General features: G+C 44.5%; 1 protein-coding gene across 1 annotated transcript; it reads left to right on the top strand.

Moving 5' to 3' along the window:
• The first annotated feature begins 5369 nt into the window (after positions 1-5369).
• LOC137504764 (uncharacterized) lies at positions 5370-6563 on the top strand. Its single transcript, XM_068233348.1, has 2 exons — positions 5370-5587; positions 5696-6563. The coding sequence occupies exons 1-2, from the start codon at positions 5370-5372 to the stop codon at positions 6561-6563; spliced, it is 1086 nt and encodes a 361-aa protein (XP_068089449.1).
• Positions 6564-17947: the final 11384 nt, after the last annotated feature.

Genomic DNA, 17947 nt, shown 5'->3' with positions numbered 1-17947 from the left:
GCTTGCTCACGTGTGTGTCCTGTGGACACACACGTGAGCAAGCGCCGACTCAGGCGTGAAACGGCTGTTGTGCCGTCCGTTTTTTTCCCCTGGTCATCCACGTCCCCAACACCCCAGCATCACCATCACTCAAGGTTTGTGACAGATATGTTACAGGAAGAAATGATGTGATATTCAGACAATACCATTGAATGTATATATGGCTGCAAGACAAAATTAAAGCATTTAAAGTGACAGTGCCCGGTCTATCTTAGCGTACTAATAATTCACACAACTCACTTCTGCCTCCATCCTACTGGTTGCACGCCACTAAGCTGCCTCGGAAAAGCCTTTACATAGGTGAAATGCTGGGATGTGTGTAACACAATTGTTGCAAGCGCAGACTGACTCTCCCCTTATCCCTCTAGAAAGAATCTGCTGAGTGCCGAGTGGTATCCAACTCTGCTGTGTACCTGTTAACTTGTCTATATATCTTATCTAAAGTTTAGATAGTTTACACAGCAAATCTAGCTGCAAACATATTTAACCCCCCTGGCGGTTTGCAAAAAATCCGCCAGGGGGCAGCAAATCTTTTTTTTTAATTTTTTTTTTTTTTTTTTCATGTAGCGAGACAAAGTCTCGCTACATGATAGCCGCTGCTCAGCGGCATCCCCCCAGCCCCTCCGATCGCCTCCGGCGATCGGAGATCAGGAGATCCCGTTCAAAGAACGGGATCTCCTGGAGGGCTTCCCCCGTCGCCATGGCGACGGGCGGGATGACGTCACCGACGTCATCGACGTCGTGACGTCAGAGGGGACTCCGATCTGCCCCATAGCGCTGCCTGGCACTGATTGGCCAGGCAGCGCACGGGGTCTGGGGGGGGGGGCGGCCGCGGCGAGAGGAATTGCGGCGGATCGGCGGGTAGCGGCGGCGATCAGATGCTACACGCAGCTAGCAAAGTGCTAGCTGCGTGTAGCAAAAAAAAAATTATGCAAATCGGCCCAGCGGGGCCTGAGCGGTGCCTCCCGGCGGCATAGCCCGTGCTCAGCACGGGCTTACCGCCAGGGAGGTTAATAGAAAATGATTATTTCTTCCTGTGATACAATGACAGCAGCCATGTTGTTTGTAAACATTACACAGAGGCAGGCTTATCTGCACCATTAGCACTGTGAAAAAAACCTAATCCCCCCTCCTCCCTCCTCCCCTCTGCCTTTGAAATCAATGGCTAGTAACACCTCCTCCTCACCCTGCTCAGACTGAGCTCCCATGAGCCCTTGCTACTGCCAAGGCTCTCTGAAAACTTGTGGGCGTGGTTTATTTAATTTATAGGGAATTAGAGTATTAAAACAAAAACAAAAAAGTATTTAGCTTGAGGAATGCCCTATAAACAATAGGAAAGAAAAACAATTATGCAATGATTAAAAGTTCACCTCGGATACACTTTAAGCTCCTACCATCAGGTAGACAATTTAGGTCACTTCACACAAATGGATTGAAAAACAGCTTTTTCCAATCTGCCATATATTTTCTAAACTTTGGATCTTCTCTGAGGTAATTTTAAATTGAACATGTGCGAGAAGTCATGTTAGGCCCGGTTCACATTAGCGTTCGCTATCCGGATTTTCCGGATCTGATCCGGACCGCATACTGTACAAACGGAACGTACGTTCCGCATAGCAATGCAAAGGCTATGCGGACGTTCACATACGTACGTTCCGTACAGTACGGAGCCTGACCGGATCCGGACTCCGGACTCTTTTCCAACATGCGCTATTTTTTGTGTCTGGATCTCCAGCCCACGCATCCTGACCGGAGCCTGACAGCACCATCCGGAACACAGAAACCAATGGGAAACGGAAGGCACAGAACACACTGCCTACAAAAACCTGACGTTCTACCCCACTTCCTATGCGTATCCAAGCGGCCATTTCGGATGGGGACACATGGGCCAAGCATGTCTGGAGTGGAGCAGCAGTGACAGACGTGCTGGAGCTGTTTGGCAGAATGTCGGAGGTGGAGGTGAGGCCTACAGCGGAGGAACCTGATTGTACATGTGCACCAGGTGCACCTTCTGCTGACCCGAACATTTTTTTATGTATATTTAACTATTTTTTGCCCACGGATCCGGATGGCAGCCTGATGCATGCAAACGGATCGGATCCGGATCGGAACGGTACGGTTCTGATCAGGATCAGGTCAGGATCCGATCAGGATCCGATCAGGATCCGGTCCGTTTACTTGCCAAAACGCAAGTGTGAACGGGGCCTTAGTAATATGCAAGATATGGGTGCAATAACAATAATAATGCTGATCACTTAAAGAATAACCGAGGTGACATGTGACATGATGAGATAGACATGTGTATGTACATTGTCTAGCACACAAATAACTATGCTGTGTTCCTTTTTTTTCTCTGCCTGAAAGAGTTAAAGTGAACCATAAGTTAGAAAAAAAAATGAGTTTTACTCACCTGAGGCTTCTACCAGCCCCCTGCAGCAGTCCTGTGCCCTCGCAGCCACTAACTAATCCTCTGGTCCCCCGCTGCCAGCTAGTTTCGTTTTTGCTGACAGGCCCGTCAGGATTGGCTACACGTAGCTTTTTCCGCATTCCCGACTGTAATTAGCGCTATTGCGGGCCGCAACGCGCGCAAAAATACGCGTTGCCGCATTGCGAATGGGAATGCGAGTCGGGAATGTGGAAAAAGCTACGCGTGGCCAGTCCTGACGGGCCTGTCGGCAAAAACTAAACTAGCTGGCAGCGGGGGACCAGAGGATTAGTGAGTGGCTGCGAGGGCACAGGACTGCTGCAGGGGGCTGGTAGAAGCCCCAGGTGAGTAAAACTCATTTTTTTTCTGGCTTAAAGAGAATCTGTACTCTAATATTCTTACAATAAAAAGCATACCATTCTATTCATTATTTTCTCCTGTGCCGCTCTGTGCTGTTTCTGCCACTCTCTGCTGCAATCCTGGCTTGTAATTAACAGTTTTAGGCAGTGTTTACAAACAAACTAACCAGCTTCTAATAGGCTCAGCTAAGCATAGTGTATGAGTCATTCAGAGTATGCAGGGGGCCTGCAGAGGGTGTGTATCGCTTCTACCAATCACAAGCAGCCCTGCACATTCCACACAATCAAGCTTTAGCCCGACAAACAGGACAGAGGAAAGATACATTGATTTATTACAGAGACAGTGCAGTTAGGAAAGACTGCAGTAAGCCAGAGCAGATTAGAACAGGCATAGGAACTTATAGGATAGAAGAACTAAGGCTGAAAAAATTGTTACAGAGTCTCTTTAAGTGTCCCTTTAAACATCAGGTATGTAAGTGGCAGTTGATGTCTGAGTCAGGACTGGGTCAGACTACAGTGTCCCTGGCTGAGTGTCCCTAACTGATAAGAAATTACAACTATAAAACACTTTTGTAGCAGAAAATGGCTTCTGAGAGCAGGAAAGAGATAAAAAGGGTCAGTAGTTCATAGATTTTAGCTCTGGCATACTTCAATGAATGTTTCATTGAGCAAAAACTATAAAATAGTAAAAACTTAAAAAGTAGATTTAAATATAAAAGAACAGTGGAATATCCTAAAAAGTCATTTTTAGCAGAAGGAGGATAGATACAATTGTTTATTTCATTAGTTTATTTTCACCTCGGGTTTCCTTTAACACTGCATACAGCATGTTTAAATATGTGAAACATGTTGTATGACTTCTCTATGTCTACTGTCATTTACGTTCTTTTAAGTGTACCCGAGGCGATATGTGACATGATGAGATAAACGTGTATGTACAGTGCAAAACATATTAATAACCAGGCTGCTTTATTTGATTTGTTTTACTGCCTGAAAGAGTTAATTTCTAGGCATGAAAGCGGCAGCTTCTGTCTTGTCGGTAGCTTGTCGGGAATACAGTAAACATCACTGATAAGCAAATAACAGCCATAAAGTTTTCCTGGCAGAATACAACTTCTGAGGGCAGGGAGAGATAAAATACATGAATTATTGACCTTTTTCTAACTCTGGGACACTTAAAGGGAATCCGAGCCGGCCGGCGTGACAGTACTGCGCATGCGCGATTAAACCGGTTTAATCACACAGTCGCAGTACTGTCACGCCGGCCACCGTTATGACGTGAGGCGGCCGGCATGGTGACGACAGACGTGACGTTTTAGGAAGAAGGAGCCCGACACTCGGGCCAAGTGCCGCCAGGAGCCACCAGGGAGCCATTTCTGGCTAGGCCCTGGGAGAAGAGCCAGATGGACGCCGTGGGACCTCCTGACCTATGGTGGGCTGCAGAAAGCCCCAGGTGAGTACCAATTTCGTTTTTATTTAGAGCTCAGAGTCCCTTTAATAGGCTGCCGCTGATTAGAGACCTTAAAGAGTAACTGTCAGGCTGCAGAAGCTAATTTAAACCTCTATTCTCCTGTGTTAAACAGTTTAGAAGGAAGCCCAAAAGCCATTAGTGAAGATAAAAATCTCAGTTACCTTTGATGTGTGCTTATCAGCAAGTCTGTTATAGACCCATAAGGACGCAAGCCGCATACTAAACTGCAAAGCATTCTGGGGCCCTGCCCTCGGCTGCTAATGAGACGTTACAGAAGCTTGTAATCAGTCCAGCGTGTAGCACTGATAAATCTCGGGGCAGAGTACTCTGCAGGAGTCAGCTATTGTTCCTAGCCACATGGCTCATTAATATTCACTGCACACTGTGTTGTTCAAGTAGGGGCTTATCTGTGATCAGGAAGCAGGCAGGACATGACGACACATTTGACAGAAAAACATGGAGCCTGCCATGAGCTGTCAGGAGCATCTATCTCTGCATATACTATATACAAATTCTGTGAAATCCAAACGTGGACAGTGAAATGCATATGTAATGTAAGTACAGCCAATCTTTAGCTACTGATATATGTGTTTATTTTCTCTGAGACCTTATACCTAACAGCTCCTCTTTAAGGGCCGGTTCACACGAACATCTGCGCTGCGTCCGCGTCTATAAGCGTTCAAGCGCTGAACACCGAACGACACAAATCGTCATGTTGTTTGAACAGCGGCTGACAAAACTATTTGCCTGCGGTTGTCAGCGTTCCAGTGAGCGTACGCGTTCAACAGCGTTTGATAGAGTTTGATAGTTAGACGCCTGTTAAAGAGGAAATAGTCATAAAAAGGAGCAGAACTAACTGTACCTGGAAGTGGAAATTCGTCATAGGTTTGTACTTCCTTTACTCCTGAGTGATATAGACATTTTGTCTTTGAGCTCTGGTAGTTTTCCCCAGGAATTGCGTTTTTACCTTCAATATGGATCAGTGTGAGGCTAGTCTGCTGCAGCTGAAGCTTCTTTCTTTGAGGATGCTTCTGATGAAGCGGTCTTCGCCTCAGAGGGTTCTGCATCATCGTACATGGGTACATCCCATAACAGCTCAGAGGTCGCTAAGGGTGTCTTTATGGCCCTTTATAAAGACTTAAGAAGACACCCCGAGAAGTTTCACCGTTATGTTCGGATGGCTGTGTCGTCATTCGATGAACTCCTGATGTTGGTGTTGCCACTTATTCGGAGACGGCGCACCAACATGCAGATGCCGGTCAGTCCAGCCGAAAGACTATTGCTGACCTTACGGTGAGTCATGTTTTTTTTTTGTTTATGTTTTTTGTTTTTTTTTTATACTTTTGTGTCTAACTCGTATTTTTTTGTGTATTTTAATACTATTTTCCTCCTCCTCCTCAGGTTTCTTGCTTCCGGAGAGTCTTTTGCCTCATTGCATTATCAGTTTAGGTTGGGAAGATCAACTATACATGGGATAGTGCATGACACTTGCCGTCGGATTTGGGAGATACTGCAACCACTTTATATGCCAGAACCAACCGAGGATACCTGGAAAGAGGCAGCCCGAGGCTTCAAAGCCAAAGCCAATTTTCCTAATTGTGTCGGTGCCGTCGACGGAAAGCACATACGTATCCAGCTACCGAAAGGATCAGGTTCTAAATATTTTAACTACAAGAAGTATTTCTCAATTGTGCTCATGGCTGTGGTTGATGCACAGTACAAGTTCATTGCAGTGGATGTGGGGTCCTATGGGAGTACTGCAGACTCTCACATATTCCGTTCCTGCAGTATTGGTCAGAAATTGTATGCAGGGGAATTAAATCTCCCCACCCCCTGTCCCATTGCTGATGGTGGACAGCCTTTCCCACGTGTACTTGTAGGAGATGAGGCCTTTGCTCTGCATACAAATCTCATGAAGCCTTTCCCAAAGAGAGATTTGGATATTACAAAGCGTGTGTTCAATTATCGCCTCACTAGAGCACGAAGGTATGTTGAATGTGCCTTTGGGATTTTATCAAACAAATGGAGGGTGTTCCACTCAACACTAATCATGACACCTGATAATGTGGTGAAGGCCGCATGCGTTCTCTATAATTATGTACGCATGAAAGAAGGCATTAACTCAGATGAGGTCCCAGTTCATCCTTTCACAGACACTCAGAGTGTTTCTTGTAGAGGCAGCAATGAAGCCGGAGATGTAGGTGGCAGATTTGCTAACTACTTTGTGTCTCGCGAAGGTTCAATACCATTTCAGTACAGCAAGATTTAAAAAAAAAGAGGCAAGGACTGTTTCACACCAGTGCTGATCACCCCCCCCGCCCCCCACTATGCCTAGTTTGTGTCTGTACTACAAGTCCTCAACAGAACTGTTTCCAACCAAGGAGGTACAGAGACAGCACTTTACCTGGCAAGGACTGTTTCACACCAGTGCTGATCACCCCTCCCCCCCCCCCACTGTGCCTAGTTTGTGTCTGTACTACAAGTCTTCAACAGAACTATTTCCAACCAAGGAGGTACAGAGACAACACTTTACCTGGCAAGGACTGTTTCACACCAGTGCTGATCACCCCCCCCCCCCCCCCCACTGTGCCTAGTTTGTGTCTGTACCACAAGTCTTCAACAGAACTATTTCCAACCAAGGAGGTACAGAGACAACACTTTACCTGGCAAGGACTGTTTCACACCAGTGCAGATCCCCCCCCCCCCCCACTGTGCCTAGTTTGTGTATGTACCACAAGTCTTCAACAGAACTGTTTCCAACCAAGGAGGTGCAGAGACAGAACTTTACCTGGCAAGGACTGTTTCACACCAGTGCTGATCCCCCCCCACTGTGCCTAGTTTGTGTCTGTACCACAAGTCTTCAACAGAACTGTTTCCAACCAAGGAGGTACAGAGACAACACTTTACCTGGCAAGGACTGTTTCACACCAGTGTTGATCACCTCCCCCCCACTGTGCCTAGTTTGTGTCTGTACCACAAGTCTTCAACAGAACTGTTTCCAACCAAGGAGGTACAGAGACAACACTTTACCTGGCAAGGACTGTTTCACACCAGTGCTGATATCCGGCAAACATGATTTTAATTGTAATATTTTACAAACCAAGAATGTAGAACTATAGATTATGTCAAAAACATGTTTTTTTTATTACAATGTTTTATCACATTGATATCTGTATTAAAGTTTTTTGTATAAACAACAGGTAAAAACTGGTAGATAAAATAGTTGTAAAGTTGTGAACAACATTCTATATTTACTACTTGAACATACTCTTTTATATATATTATTGTGTTTTCCACAATAAAAATTTAGATAACATCTGTGGCTGACTTGTTTTTTTTTTTTTATTTGCAGTATTGGTCATTAATTGTATGCAGGGGAATTAAATCTCCCCAACCCCTGTCCCATTAGTGATTCCAGGGCCGGGCCGAGGCATAGGCTGGAGAGGCTCCAGCCTCAGGGCGCAGTGTAGGAGGGGGCGCAGAATTCATTCAGCTGTCATTCCTAATTGTGTTTGAAGTAGAAAGAAATAAGAAAAGGGGATACATGGCAGTGACTGCAAACCAGATAACTAGAGATTAAGGTGTTGGGGAGGTTGTGGGCCCTGTGGCGCCTCTTAGTCTAATAGCAATCAGTGTGTGACGGCTGGGGTGGGAGGGATAGAGGGGCGCACTTTGGTGTCTCAGCCTTGGGTGCTGAAGGACCTTGTCCCGGCTCTGAGTGATTCCCACATGTACTTGTAGGAGATAAGGTCTTTGCTCTGTATACAAACCTTATGAAGCCTTTCACAAAGAGAGATTTGGATATTACAGAGCGTGGGTTTATTTATCGCCTCACTAGAGCCTCACTAGAGCACGAAGGTATGTTCAATGTGCCTTTGGGATTTTATCAAACAAATCTCACAGAGCTGCATGGGGATACAGTGGCGGTGCCCGGGGTAGGTTTGTGGACAGACACACACAGAGATCAGGATTGTTGTGGGGGGGGGGGGGGGCAGTTCCGAACACTCCACTAGTATATACTACCTGTATACAGGGGGGGCACTATATATACTGCACTTATATGGACGTATATACTAACTATATATACGATATATAGTATAAAAATGTGTATGATGGGACATTTTTATATCCACATAGGTCGGAAGTTTCGTAGTGGTGAAAAATTAACATGTGCTTGCCCGGGGCTTCCACAATCCACTGGCAGCTGATCTGTCCATCGCCACAGAGTGCCCTTCATGAAAAAATGTGCAGTGGTAGCGGTGGATAGATCTACTGCCAGTAGAATGAGGAAGCCCAAGGGCAGGTACATGTTATATTTTTCACACACTAAGAAATTATGTAATTTTAATAACGGTAACAATGGGACAAATAAGGGTAATGTCAAATACAGGTTGCAATAGTACGTGCACTGCTGAGACTATGTGAACAGGTAAAATTATATAAACGTAATGGTAAAAACTGGTATACCACAACTTATACCATGAATACTATAGTATACATACTATGTAATATACTAAACACCAATGCAGTACTATTGTAATACTCAGCAGTTTACACATACTCAATTATGGGAGTTGAGGATCTGGACAACATTTGTAAAGAAGAGCCTAGAGCCTCAGCAGTACCAAAATCCACAGGTGATGTTTGAGTAGGACCGCGCTGTGATCTTGAATTATTTGGCAGTGTTGGTTGCATATAAGGAATACAGTGGCCCGGATAGTTGTTGTAAGAAAATTGAGTTTGAGATGAGGATGTTGTCAAAGGATACATGGCACTATAGTTTGAAATTGGGTTTTGATTTAATGCTAATGATTGGTTGAGAGGTGGTGCATATTGCTGTGTGTCTGGTTGTCTTTGCAAAGGAACATCTGGCTGTAGGTAAAAATCAACAATTTTTTAAAAATTAATTTTTAACCACTTGAGGACCACAGTCTTTTCACCCCTTAAGGACCAGAGCCTTTTTCTCCATTCAGACCACTGCAGCTTTCACGGTTTATTGCTCGGTCATACAACCTACCACCTAAAGGAATTTTACCTCCTTTTCTTGTCACTAATACAGCTTTCTTTTGCTGCTATTTGATTGCTGCTGCGAGTTTTAGTTTTTATTATATTCATCAAAAAAGACATGAATTTTGGCAAAAAAATGACTTTTTTAACTTGCTGTGCTGACATTTTTCAAATAAAGTAAAATTTCCTATACATTTGAGCGCGAAAGTTATTCTGCTACATGTCTTTGATAAAAAAAAAAAAAACATTCAGTGTATATTTATTGGATTGGGTAAAAGTTATAGCGTTTACAAACTATGGTGCCAAAAGTGAATTTTCCCATTTTCAAGCATCTCTGACTTTTCTGCGCACCTGTCAGGTTTCATGAGGGGCTAAAATTCCAAGATAGTGCAAATACCCCCCAAATGACCCCATTTTGGAAAGAAGACATCCCAAAGTATTCAGTGAGAGGCATGGTGAGTTCATATAAGATTTTATTTTTTGTCACAAGTTAGCGGAAAATGACACTTTGTGACAAAAAAAAAAAAAGTTTCCATTTCTTCTAACTTGCGACAAAAAAAAAATAAATCTGCCACAGACTCACTATGCTCCTCTCTGAATACCTTGAAGTGTCTACTTTCCAAAATGGGGTCATTTGTGGGGTGTGTTCACTGTCCTGGCATTTTGGGGGGTGCCTAATTGTAAGCACCCCTGTAAAGCCTAAAGATGCTCATTGGACTTTGGGCCCCTTAGCGCAGTTAGGCTGCAAAAAAGTGCCACACATGTGGTATTGCCGTACTCAGGAGAAGTAGTATAATGTGTTTTGGGGTGTATTTTTAAACATACCCATGCTGGGTGGGAGAAATATCTCCGTAAATGACAATTGTTTTATTTTTTTTACACACAATTGTCTATTTATAGAGATATTTCTCCCACTCAGCATGGGTATGTGGAAAAATACACCCCAAAACACATTATACTACTTCTCCTGAGTACGGCGATACCACATGTGTGGCACTTTTTTGCACCCTAACTGCGCTAAGGGGCCCAAAGTTCAATGAGTACCTTTAGGATTTCACAGGTCATTTTGAGAAATTTCGTTTCAAGACTACTCCTCACGGTTTAGGGCCCCTAAAATGCCAGGACAGTATAGGAACCCCACAAATTACCCCATTTTAGAAAGAAGACACCCCAAGGTATTCCGTTAGGAGGATGGTGAGTTCATAGAAGTTTTTTTTTTTTGTCACAAGTTAGCGGAAATTGATTTTAATTGTTTTTTTCACAAAGTGTCATTTTCCGCTAACTTGTGACAAAAAATAAAATCTTCTATAAACTCACCATACTCCTAATGGAATACCTTGGGGTGTCTTCTTTCTAAAATGGGGTCATTTGTGGGGTTCCTATACTGCCCTGGCATTTTAGAGGCCCTAAACCGTGAGGAGTAGTCTTGAAACCAAATGTCGTAAAATGCCCCTTAGCGCACTTAGGGTGCAAAAAAGTGCCACACATGTGGTACCGCCGTACTCAGGAGAAGTAGTATAATGTGTTTTGGGGTGTATTTTTACACATACCCATGCTGGGTGGGAGAAATATCTCTGTAAATGACAATTGTTTGATTTTTTTTACACACAATTGTCCATTTACAGAGAGATTTCTCCCACCCAGCATGGGTATGTGTAAAAATACACCCCAAAACACAATATACTACTTCTTCTGAGTACGGCGATACCACATGTGTGACACTTTTTTGCAACCTAGGTGCGCTAAGGGGCCTAACATCCTATTCACAGGTCATTTTGAGGCATTTGGATTCTAGACTACTGCTCACGGTTTAGGGCCCCTAAAATGCCAGGGCAGTATAGGAACCCCACAAGTGACCCCATTTTAGAAAGAAGACACCCCAAGGTATTCTGTTAGGAGTATGGTGAGTTCATAGAAGATTTTTTTTTGTCACAAGTTAGCGGAAAATGACACTTTGTGAGAAAAAAAACCAATACATATCAATTTCCGCTAACTTGTGACAAAAAATAAAATCTTCTATGAACTCATCATACACCTAACAGAATACCTTGGGGTGTCTTCTTTCTAAAATGGGGTCACTTGTGGGGTTCCTATACTGCCCTGGCATTTTAGGAGCCCTAAACCGTGAGGAGTAGTCTTGAACCCAAATGTCTCAAAATGACCTGTGAAATCCTAAAGGTACTCATTGGACTTTGGGCCCCTTAGCACAGTTAGGCTGCAAAAAAGTGTCACACATGTGGTATCGCCGTACTCAGAAGAAGTAGTATAATGTGTTTTGTGGTGTATTTTTAAATATAACCATGCTGGGTGGGAGAAATATCTCTGTAAATGACACATTTTTGATTTTTTTTACACACAATTGTCCATTTACAGAGAGATTTCTCCCACCCAGCATGGGTATGTGTAAAAATACACCACAAAACACATTATACTACTTCTCCTGTGTATGGCGATACCACATGTGTGACACTTTTTTGCAGCCTAGGTGCGCTAAGGGGCCCAACGTCCTATTCACAGGTCATTTTGAGGCATTTGTTTTCTAGACTACTCCTCACGGTTTAGGGCCCCTAAAATGCCAGGGCAGTATAGGAACCCCACAAGTGACTCCATTTTAGAAAGAAGACACCCCAAGGTATTCCATTAGGGGTATGGTGAGTTCATAGAAGATTTTATTTTTTGTCACAAGTTAGTGAAAAATGACACTTTGTGAAAAAAACAATAAAAATCCAATTTCCGCTAATTTTTGACAAAAAATAAAATCTTCTATGAACTCATCATACACCTAACAGAATACCTTGGGGTGTCTTCTTTCTAAAATGGGGTCACTTGTTGGGATCCTATACTGCCCTGGCATTTTACAGGCCCAAAACTGTGAGTAGTCTGGAAACCAAATTTCTCAAAATGACTGTTCAGGGGTATAAGCATCTGCAAATTTTGATGACAGGTGGTCTATGAGGGGGCAAATTTTGTGGAACCGGTCATAAGCAGGGTGGCCTCTTAGATGACAGGATGTTTTGGGCCTGATCTGATGGATAGGAGTGCTACGGGGGTGACAGGAGGTGATTGATGGGTGTCTCAGGGGGCGGTTAGAGGGGAAAATAGATGCAATCAATGCACTGGGGAGGTGATCGGAAGGGGGTCTGAGGGGGATCTGAGGGTTTGGCCGAGTGATCAGGAGCCCACACAGGGCAAATTAGGGCCTGATCTGATGGGTAGGTGTGCTAGGGGGTGACAGGAGGTGATTGATGGGTGTCTCAAGGTGTGATTAGAGGGGGGAAATAGATGCAAGCAATGCACTAGCGAGGTGATCAGGGCTGGGGTCTGAGGGCGTTCTGAGGTGTGGGCGGGTGATTGGGTGCCCGCAAGGGGCAGATTAGGGTCTAATCTGATGGGTAACAGTGACAGGTGGTGATAGGGGGTGATTGATGGGTAATTAGTGGGTGTTTAGAGGAGAGAAGAGATGTAAACACTGCACTTGGGAGGTGATCTGATGTCGGATCTGCGGGCGATCTATTGGTGTGGGTGGGTGATCAGATCGCCCGCAAGGGGCAGGTTAGGGGCTGATTGATGGGTGGCAGTGACAGGGGGTGATTGATGGGTGGCAGTGACAGGGGTGATTGATAGGTGATTGACAGGTGATCAGTGGGTTATTACAGGGAATAACAGATGTAAATATTGCACTGGCGAATTGATAAGGGGGGGGGATCTGAGGGCAATCTGAGCGTGTGGGCGGGTGATTGGGTGCCCGCAAGGGGCAGATTAGGGTCTAATCTGATGGGTAACAGTGACAGGTGGTGATAGGGGGTGATTGATGGGTAATTAGTGGGTGTTTAGAGGAGAGAAGAGATGTAAACACTGCACTTGGGAGGTGATCTGATGTCGGATCTGCGGGCGATCTATTGGTGTGGGTGGGTGATCAGATTGCCCGCAAGGGGCAGGTTAGGGGCTGATTGATGGGTAGCAGTGACAGGGGGTGATTGATGGGTGGCAGTGACAGGGGGTGATTGATGGGTGATTGATAGGTGATTGACAGGTGATCAGTGGGTTATTACAGGAAATAACAGATGTAAATATTGCACTGGTGAATTGATAAGGGGGGGTCTGAGAGCAATCTGAGCGTGTGGGCGGGTGATTGGGTGCCCGCAAGGGGCAGATTAGGGTCTAATCTGATGGGTAACAGTGACAGGTGGTAATAGGGGGTGATTGATGGGTAATTAGTGGGTGTTTAGAGGAGAGAAGAGATGTAAACACTGCACTTGGGAGGTGATCTGATGTCGGATCTGCGGGCGATCTATTGGTGTGGGTGGGTGATCAGATTGCCCGCAAGGGGCAGGTTAGGGGCTGATTGATGGGTAGCAGTGACAGGGGGTGATTGACGGGTGATTGACGGGTGATTGACAGGTGATTGACAGGTGATTGACAGGTGATCAGGGGGGATAGATGCATACAGTACACGGGGGGGGGGGGTCTGGGAGGAGGGAGTAGGGGGCAGCAGATTAGGGACTAAAAAAAAAATAGCGTTGACAGATAGTGACAGGGAGTGATTGATGGGTGATTAGGGGGGTGACTGGGTGCAAACAGTGGTCTGGGGGGTGGGCAGGGGGGGTCTGAGGGGTGCTGTGGGCGATCAGGGGGCAGGGGGGAGGGGGGGGGAAATCAGTGTGCTTGGGTGCAGACTAGGGTGGCTGCAGCCTGCCCTGGTGGTCCCTCGGACACTGGGACCACCAGGGCAGGAGGCAGCCAGTATAATAGGCTTTGTATACATTACAAAGCCTATTATACATGCGTGTAGTGGCGATCCGGGTGCTAGTAACCCGCCGGCGCTTCCGAACGGCTGGCGGGTTACAGCGAACGGTGGGCGGAGCCAGTCCCCGGCGGCTGATCGCGTCACGAATGACGCGATCGCCGCATAGCCACTCCCGCAGCCGCCCCCGCCGATGGGCGTATTGCGGTCGTTTGGGCCCGGACTTTGCCGCCGCCCATCGGCTGGGGACGGTCCTCAAGTGGTTAAGTTCCCCAAATTGGGCTTTGGTACTTTTCTAACATCCAATTCTAAGGACTGCATAAAATAGGATATGTCATCTTTAGGCCTCATAGCATTTTCTACACAAGTTTACACCTCTTTAATCATTTTTAAAACTTCTTCATTATTAATATCTGTTGGTGGTTTTGCAGCACCTCTGCTTCTTTTGGGTGGGTTTACAGGGGCACGAGCAGCTACAGAAATGGGTGAGGATGGGGGAGGAGTTATAGCTAGCGGAGAGGGACAATCATCACCATGATCTTGATACACAGAGAAATACTCTGATTGCTCCTCGACACCAACATCACGTAGAGATTTACTGGCTGACTGTCCAGAAAACGAATCCTCAGGTTGTACAGAAGACTGACTGTCATGCTCTTCCTCTTCACGACGCACCGACCCCATGTTTCCAGAAGTACTATGGAAAACAAAAAAACAACACATTATTCGACCACATTCGCATGAAAGATGACAGGACTATGGAGAAAGACATATTGATTAGGTGGTAATCATTAAAACCACACTTACGCCCTGGTTTCCAGCAAAGGAACAAGGAACATCAGGCTTTCAAACATCGGATGGTATTTGTATTTGGATGGAGCCTGCCCACTTTTGGAACCACGATGCACCTTCAAGTCTTTCTTGAATCTATCTTTCAAGAATTTCCACTTGGTTTTCACAATGTTCACTGTAAATACATTGAAACACCAATGGCACAATTGTGCATAAACAGTACAACAATAAAATCTCATACTTTCATCCGACATTACCACTCTCTTACCCCTTACCACACACCAACCCTCCCAATAATAATAATAAAAAAGCCTCTAAAAAATGCACTATACCAAAAAAAAAAAAACCAAAAAGCTTTGGAAGACATGTGCAACAGGCTAGAGATAGCAAATGAAGCAGGACTGAACATGATGCATACAGTATAATAAAACACATTTCCCCATTCTCAGGCCTAGCAAGCTTGCACAACAGTTCGGCTGGCTAACTGGATTGCACAAAAAGATATACCAAGGCTCAAGTTCTAAAAAACAATAGAACATTACAAATACTCGTGCACAACGAAATAATGAACCACAAAGTGTAAACTCACTCATTTTTTTCTTGGTGGCTGCAGACCGACGATGGTAATCAGGGAAAAAATGCAGGCACACACTCTCCCATGCCCTGCTCTTCTGTACGTTGTTGCTGTACTCAGCGCTGCCTGTGTCCCATATAGCAGGCTTGTTCTGGATCAGGTCCACCAGTCTGCCCAGCTCCACAGTGTTTTCCAGAGACACCTGCGCCATCTCTCCTTCCTTCTGTGTCCTTTGCACTAGAGGATTATGGTCCATTTCCTGTCAACACCCTTCCCTATGAATTCTGGTCTATTTCCTGTCTATTTCCTGTCAACAGCATACCTACAGCACGCCTACAACCTTCAACACAACCGTTCGTGTGCTTTCGACGGTGATTGTATGCGTTTACCGCTGACGTTTGCCAAACACAGCCGCCAATAGAAGTCTCATGAGGCGTCTGAAAGAACGTCATCAACCTCGACGCTGAAAAAAACTACCAAAACCGCTGACAGACGATACTAACATAAACGCTCTCATAGAAAACTATTACAAGCGGTTAAAACGCGTCGTTTAAACGACAGAAAATAACAATGGCAGACGTTCGTGTGAACTGGCCCTAAAACATTCAACCTACTTTGTAAATGTTTAAATATAAAAGAAAACCCTGGGGTAGTCATTTTAGGAGTAGAAGGATAAAGGAGTAGAAGGATAAATATAATTATATATAATTCATCTGTTTATTTTCACCTCAGGTTCACTTGAAATGCTTCCTTGGGGTTGTCATGAAACGTAATTTTGTTGTTACACAATGACAACAGAGTGCTTGAACTTGAACAATTTTTTGCTGATGGAAATATCTAAACAACTTATTATCACAAATGACATCACATTACCATAATATTACCATAATATTTTACTTCAGACCATTAAATAATGTTATCAGAATCAAAGAATGATCAGCAATGACATTATTTTAGCTGTTATCTGAAAGTTTAAAAAGACTTCAATGGAAAACAATGTTTTGCTTTGTATTTTGTTTATATGTTCTTTTCTTATTTTGCTGTCTGAATAGACTCATTTAATGATCAGTAGACGTGCACTTCAGGTCAAGAGAAATAGCTATTTCTGGTTTCCTCTCAAAGGGACAGTGATGCACAACCCAGAGCTGCAATCTGCCAACAGTGACCAATGAAACTTGTTTGTCACTGAAATAATTCAAGGAATACATTTATATAGTAGAATAGATTTGAGTGCGTGGGGAAATGAGCTATCCTATACAATAAAATGCAAGTGTCCCTGCATCATCAACTGAATGGTTGTGTGTCCCTGGCTTTTTTGTACTGAGCATGTGCGCAGCCAGGGCAGTTAGGACACAGGGCCAGATCTGACAGTTTGCTGTGTGTGGTTCACAGAGGTTCTCATTGCATTGTGGGAAATAACAGCTTTTTCCAACTGCCAAACAAGTAGCTCCCTGTGTGCATTTACTTCAGACAGTGGTGGGGAACGAGCAAGCGGGACGCGTATGTGCGCGTATTGCGGGGGGTAGCGGCTGTGACCTAGTGCCCGCTTTTTAACGGGCGGGCCTTTTTACTAGTACTAGAATATAATTGACACACAATTTTCAAAGACTGTAATAAGGACATTAATTACTGATTGATAATTTATGTGGGGAATGTTCTAAACAGTTTTAATATATCAGCAAACAACATCTTGCACCACCCACAGTGTTGAAAATAGCAGCAATGTGCGTTCAACCAAAGAGATTCCCTTGTCTTCCCTATATCAGTATAAGAATCAGCTCTCTGATTACACAGAGCAAATATATAAGGATGTTCATTCAATATTAAAAGTGGAAGGACACACTTCTTCAAAGACAAGCTCACTCTCTTTCTGAACAAATATAAATATTCAAATTCACTGCATCTTAATGACCCAATACCATTTTGGGAATCAGTGAGAGGAGGACTGAGAGTAAAAATCCTAGCATACTTTACCTCCATGAGAAAAAATAACCTAGGAGAATCACTGTATATCAAGGCTAGCAACACAAGTAGAACGGCATTCTTGGACAATAAAGTTTATCTGACCCCTGAAAATAAAACTAAATACTGTATTTTTCAGACCATAAGATGCTCCAGACCACAAGACGTACCTAGGTTTAGAGGCCAAAAACCAGAGTAAACAATAAACAAACTAAACCTGGTGCATCCATGGTGCAGGGGCATCTTGCGGGCCTCCTCCCCTCAATACCACGTACGCATCGCTGGTGAGTTAGGCACCGGGAGAGCCAAATAACAGTTCTCCGTGCTGCCGCAAAACTCCCCGGTGGAGTTAAATACTATTCCCCCTCCGAGTTGTCGCAACTCGGAGGGAGATGTAATTCGGTGTCCGGCAATTGGGCCATTTCCAAGCTGCATACATGTGCGTAAAATTTGCATATAATCCATTCAGAATGATTGCCATCTTATTGACCATACCCATCTAATATGGCAGTGTTTACGTAAATGACTGAAAAAATGGAAAAGCGGAGGAGCGCTCCATAGTGTAAAAACAGAT

The sequence above is a fragment of the Hyperolius riggenbachi genome, chromosome 4, assembly GCF_040937935.1.
Source record: "Hyperolius riggenbachi isolate aHypRig1 chromosome 4, aHypRig1.pri, whole genome shotgun sequence".
NCBI lineage: Eukaryota > Metazoa > Chordata > Amphibia > Anura > Hyperoliidae > Hyperolius > Hyperolius riggenbachi.
This window is presented reverse-complemented; position numbering and strand designations above follow the sequence as displayed.

Bases quoted from the DNA above. Each gene is read 5' to 3' on its own strand.
- LOC137504764 (XM_068233348.1), top strand. From the start codon at position 5,370: ATGGGTACATCCCATAACAGCTCAGAGGTCGCTAAGGGTGTCTTTATG. The intron at 5,588-5,695 runs GTGAGTCATGTT...CCTCCTCCTCAG, and splicing joins AGACTATTGCTGACCTTACG to GTTTCTTGCTTCCGGAGAGT.